The sequence below is a fragment of the Lynx rufus genome, unplaced genomic scaffold (genome assembly GCF_022079265.1).
Source record: "Lynx rufus isolate CCGP_SWC_20201006 ecotype Redwood Valley unplaced genomic scaffold, mLynRuf1.p SCAF_2, whole genome shotgun sequence".
NCBI classification, from domain to species: domain Eukaryota; kingdom Metazoa; phylum Chordata; class Mammalia; order Carnivora; family Felidae; genus Lynx; species Lynx rufus.
The window spans coordinates 1,458,423-1,464,640 of record NW_025814834.1 but is presented as its reverse complement, the minus strand read 5'-3'; the positions used below and the strand labels follow the sequence as shown (position 1 = coordinate 1,464,640).

The 6,218-nt window shown below is 46.7% G+C and overlaps 1 protein-coding gene across 1 annotated transcript; it reads right to left on the bottom strand.

The window, feature by feature from the left end:
• Positions 1-3,054: 3,054 nt before the first annotated feature.
• On the bottom strand, positions 3,055-3,975 carry LOC124515537 (olfactory receptor 6B2-like). Its single transcript, XM_047084493.1, has one exon. It carries the CDS (start codon positions 3,973-3,975, stop codon positions 3,055-3,057), a length of 921 nt encoding a protein of 306 aa, XP_046940449.1.
• Positions 3,976-6,218: the final 2,243 nt, after the last annotated feature.

Here is a 6,218-nt window from a genome sequence, read left to right as displayed (position 1 = left end):
AAGCAGGCTCCGGGCTCCAAGCCATCAGCCCAGAGCCCGACCCGGGGCTCGAACTCACTGACCGCGAGATAATGGCCTGAGCTGAAGTCGGACACTTAACCGACTGAGCCACCCAGGTGCCCCCATTTGTGTTAGTTTTAAAAACCCAAAACTCAAATATGCCCAGAAAGATGTGAAAGATGAATACACTGAAAATGACAAACAGTATTGAGAAGTTGTAAGTGAACAGAGGGGTGTGCCTTGCTCTTGGATTAAGAGTCTCAAAATTCTGAAGATGACAGTCCTCTCCAGATCGATCTATAGATTCAGTATAATCCCAATAAAAATCCAACAAATTTTTATTTTGTTGAAATTGACAAGCTGATTCTCAAATATGTATCCCCCACCACCCATTTGGGAAGGGCTAAAGATAACCAAGGCAATCTTGAAAAACAAGAACAGAGATGCTGGGCTTACTACCAGATGTCAAGATTTTAAAAAGCCATAGTAACTACAACTGCATGGCCAGTGCAGGAATAGACACACAGACAAGTGGAACAGAATTAGGAGTCCAAAAAGAGAGGAGGATGGACAGACAGGGAGATGGATGGCTGGGTGAATGGATGAATGGATAGACAGGTGATAGATTGATAGATAGATAGATGATAGATGATTGACAGATGATACACAGATGATAGATGATAGATAGATAGATGATAGATAATAGGTCCATAGATAGATGATAGATAATAGATGATAGATAATAGACAATAGATAGATAATAGATAATAGATAGCTAATAGATGATTGATAGAAAGATAGATGATAGATAATAGATAGATGATAGATAGATGATAGATAATAAATACATAGATAGATAATAGATAGATGATAGATGATAGATAGATGAGATAATAGATAATAGATGATACAAAGATAGATGATAGATAATAGATAGATGATTGATAGATAGAAAATAGACGATAGATAGATAGATAGATGATAGATAATAGATGATAGATAGATAGATAGATGATAGATAGACAGATAGATGATACATAGATGATAGATGATAGATGGTAGATAGATATATAGTAGATAATAGATATAGAGAGAGATGATAGATAGATAGATAGATAGATAGATAGATAATAGATAATTGATAGAAAGATAGATGATAGATAGATAATAGATGATAGATAGATACATAGATAAATAGATAATAGATACATAGATAGATGATAGATAATAGATGACAGATGATAGATGATAGATAGACAATAGATAGATGATAGATAGATAGCTAATAGATGATTGATAGAAAGATAGATGATAGATAATATATAATAGATATATAGATAGATAGATGATAGATAGATAGATAGATAGGTGATAGATAATAGATAGATAGCTAATACATAGATTAATAGATGATAGATGATAGATAATAGATAATAGATAGATGATAGATAGATAGATAATAGATAGATAGATGATAGATATATAATAGATAATATATAGATAGATGATAGATAGGTGATAGATGATAGATAGATAGATAGATAGATAGATGATAGATAGATAATAGATGATTGATAGATAGATGATAGATAGATGACAGATGATAGTTGATTGATAGATAATAGATGATAGATGATAGCTGATAGATTGATGATAGATAATAGATGATTGATAGAAAGATAGATGATAGATAATAGATAGATGATAGGTATATAATAGATAGATGATAGATAGATAGATGATAGATGTATAATAGATATATAAATAGAAAGATGATTGATAGATGATAGATAATTTGGTTTATGGAAAGGGTGACAGTACAGGGGGGAAGACATGGTCCTCTCAATAAATGGCAAGTGCCGGACACCTGGGTGGCTCAGGCGGTTGAGCGTCCAACTTCGGCCCAGGTCATGACCTCACGGTTCATGATTTAAGCCCCGCGTCAGGCTCTGAGTGCTGACAGCTCGGAGCCCGGAGCCTGCTTCGGATTCTGTGTCTCCCTCTCTCTGCCCCTAACCCACTCACGTTCTGTCTCTGTCTCTCTCAAAAATAAATAAACATTAAAAAAAATGTTTTTAATGGCAGGTGCTGAGTCAACTTGATATCCAGATAGAAAAGCAGGAACTTTAGCCGGTATCACATACCATAAATTAAAATCCGCTTCAGGTGGGTTGTAAATCTAAACATGAAAATTTAAACGATAAAGCTCCTAGAATTAAATAGGGGGATATCTTTATGGCTTGGAACGGGCAAGCATTTCTTAAGTGGGAAGTAACTTGACTGTAAAGGGAGCAAACGGACAAACTGGACGTGAAAATAAAGCAGGTCTTCCTTATTGGAAGACACCGTAAGAGAAGGAAAAGGCAAACCCAGAAACTAGGACATTTTTGCAATAAATGCATCGACGGAGGCACGTGCCCAGAACGTGGAAGAATGCCCGCATGCTGAAAAGAAGCAGCGAGTAGATACGCGGCTAGGGGAAGACGTGGTGAGGGGCACCTGGGCAGGTGCACCTCCAGGACAGCCGACCGCTAACCTCACGGGGACACTGCGTTTGTCACTGGGGAACTACAGACTGAAGTACAGTGAGATCCCAGCATGACCCCAGGAGAGTGAATGTATATTAATGAGAAGAAATGACCCAGAATGCTCGCAGGGGCACTGCCCGTAAGAGACAGCATCTACAGCACCGCCCACGCAGTCAATGCATAGGTGTGTTGTGATACGTTTATGCAAGGCGATATTACAGGCGATCCGCACGAGTCACTGCTACATGCAAAAACACAAAGGATTCACCCAAGCGTCCTAGCGAATGAAAGGAACCTAGCGGCATCTTCGTGACTGCGTTCATAAAAAGCTCAAAAATACCAAACCGCCTGCTGTCCTTTCGTGAAAACGAAAGCAGATGAAGCTTTATGATTTGGGCACGGTTCTGCAGTTTGCTAAATTTCCCTTGCAAATTGTCGAAAGCATAAAGTGCGACATGAGATAGCATTTTGTTATCACTATGCATGAGACTTTAGGACATCTGATTGTCCTACTGTGAAAATCGACCTAGCCCAAGACCTTTTTCAAGGCAGCCTTAAATTCTTTGTTCCTCAGGCAGTAGATCAAGGGGTTGATTATTGGGGTGAGGACCGTGTACACAGCAGAGACGAGCTTGTTGGAGCTCCGGGAGTCAATGGCCTGGGGCCGGACGTACATGAAAAGCAAGGCCGTATAGAAGACGGTGACCACGGTGAGGTGGGACGCACAGGTGGAGAAGGCCCTCCAGCGGCCAGTGGCCGAGGGGATGCGCAGGATGGCCAGGGCGATGTGCCCGTACGACAGCACGGTGGCCACGAGTGGCAGCACCAGGATGACGAAGGCCAGGACGAAGTCCACCAGCTCTGCGGTCGAGAAGTCTGTGCAGGCCAGTTTGAGGATGGGGGAGATGTCACAGAAGAAGTGGTTCAGGACATTGGAGCCACAGAACGTAGCGCTGGAGATAAAGTACACCTTGATCACGGAGACGGAGAAGCCGCACGCGAAGGAGAAGGCCACCAGCCGGACGCAGAGCCCCGTGGTCATGATGGCGTGGTAGCGCAGGGGGTGGCAGATGGCCACGTGGCGGTCGTAGGCCATGGAGGCCAGGAGCACGCACTCGGTGCACACCGAGGAGCTGAAGAAATAGAGCTGGGTCATGCATCCGACAAAGGAGATGCGCTTCCGCTGCAGGAGGAGACCGTCCAGCATCTTGGGGACGATGGCAGACACGTAGCAGATCTCCAGGGCGGACAGGGCGCCCAGGAAGTAGTACATGGGCCTGTGCAGGGAGGAGCTGCTCCGGACGGCGAGGAGGACGGCCAGGTTCTCCGCCAGGACGAAGAGGTAGGTGAGCAGGAAGAGGAGGAACAGCACAGGCTGCAGCCCGGGGGCCGTGGGGAAGCCCAGCAGGACGAACGCGCTGACCGTGCTGCCGTTCTGTCCCCTCATTTCCGTGTGCCGGGAGCCTAGGCCTGCAAAACACCATCGTTCCAGGGTGAGGGGCCACGGGGCCACGGGGGAGAAGGCAGAGCTCCCCACCCCCACCCCCCCGCAGGAGAGGGTCAGCCCCAAGAGCGGATGCCGCGCTCCACGAGCAGCTGGGGGAACAGAAACAGTCCCCACGTGAAGCCTTTCCCGTCACGAGGTTCCTGGCGTCCTTGGGGCCGGTCACACTAAGGAGGGGGCCCTGCAGTGCCTGCCCACGTCGTCCCCCCTGTCCCACGGGGGACGTTTCCCTACAACCTGGAGTTCTCCAAAGACTCTAATCCCAGTAAGGAGATCCACAGTTCTCTGCAGCCAGGGTTGCGCCACGGTCGCCTGGTCCGCCGTTCGTCATCTCGCACCTTCTCCCTAAATCAGTAGATACCGAACCTTCTGCCTGGTTTCGGAGTTGATTTTATAAGACGAAGGGACACCAGCGGGGCTCGTGGGATGGTGGGATAAGGTGCCCCAGGTTAGCCAGACCCCAGACCCAGGCACACCCATGGGGCTGGGGGTCTTAGGGAGCAGCAGGCATCTCCCAGGCCGAGAGGGAAAGCGGTCACATGTCTATCTTTGTGCCATCTCGAGACCCCTAAAAGTATGACAAAGCAGTAAAAAGATAAAAACCCGTAACATCGAGACAGCAAAAGAGACCAGGAGGGGAATATCAGCAAGGGAAAGATTTCCACCCAACTCTGGAAGGAAGAAAGCAGATGGCAGAAAGTGGCCGGGGCAGCAAGGGTAGAGGAATCTAGAATCTTCTCAAGGGCCTGTATCTTCCCAGCACCTGACAGGTGTGATGGGAGGAGGTGGAGGCGGTGAAAACAGGGTTCCTACATGCGGTCTGCTTCCAGAAAATCTAGTGGCTGCCCTTGCACGGCTCTCCCCATCCCCCGTGTTGGTCCCCAGAGCCGGCCTTGATGGGACAAAGGACCACATCACCCCCATCACCCTCATCACGAACCAAGTATTGTAACATGAAACACGTCCCACCATCGTCACCAGGGCCCTAGGAAAACAAGGCTGACATCTCCAGGTTCAGATGAAGTCAGACCCAAATCGAAATGCTCACGGGCTTACCCGACACCGAGGCAGAACCAGGACACAAGCCGGGTCCTCCGCCCCCACGGCTGCAGCCCCTCCCCCCAGAGAGCGGCAAGAGAGAAAACAAAGCCATCTGGTCCTGGGTCAGAAGTCCGGAGTTGTCAAGAACGAAGACGGAGTTGCCTTCTGACACGAGACCCTAATAGTTTACGTGAACCGAGATCACAAAATAAAAATATTTTTCAGAAGGAAGAGGCAGACGATGCCCTTTAAGGAAGAAATGCTGGCTACATAAGCTTTGTCACATCTGTGCTGGAACACTGTGTGGTCACTGACAAGAAGGGACACGTCTCTCCATAGGTATGGAGTGATTCCGAGATACACAGTTACATTTTCTAGATATTCTTAGCAGCGTGTACAATGCGCCTCCCCTGGTGTAAGTAAGGGCACATATGTGAGCGGAGCGTGTGTGACGGTCACACGGGGGACTGGTGTGCCCGCTGCCCCAGGAGGGGGGAAGCAGGTGGCTGGGACACAGAGGTGGAGGGACACAGCGTAGATTTTTGCTACTTTTTTCATTTTGTTTCCTGTAAATGTATTATTTATTCCAAACAGTGATCTATTACCTATTTTTGAATTCTCAAATTCTCCTTTAAAAAGAAAGTGTTACAGGCTGGATTAAACATTCAGCAAGTAGGTATTTCCCTAAGCCACAGTTCTACATCCATACAGAAAACCCACAGACTGAACGGGTCACTGGGAGCAAAACGTATCAGACAAGGTGTCGTGTGCCTCTAACGTGGCAAAACCCTCAAATCCGGGATCGCACAGCATCGTGGCGAAAACAAGGAGGTTGAGTGAAAAACCACAGAATCACAACAAAAGCATCGGTCCTCCCAAAATAATAGAGTAATTAAAACACAGAGAAGAAACCCCGGACACGTCATGGAAATACAGCTGACCCTTGCACAACATGGGGTGAGGGGTGCTGACGCCTGTGCAGTCGAAAATCCACATTAGAACTTCTGACACCCCAAAAACCTAACTACGATGGACCACTGGTGACTGGGACCCTTACCAATAACACGAACAGTTGATGAACACGTATTTTGTATGTTGTATGTATTACATACCGTATTCTTACGATAGAGTCAGCTGGAGAAAAG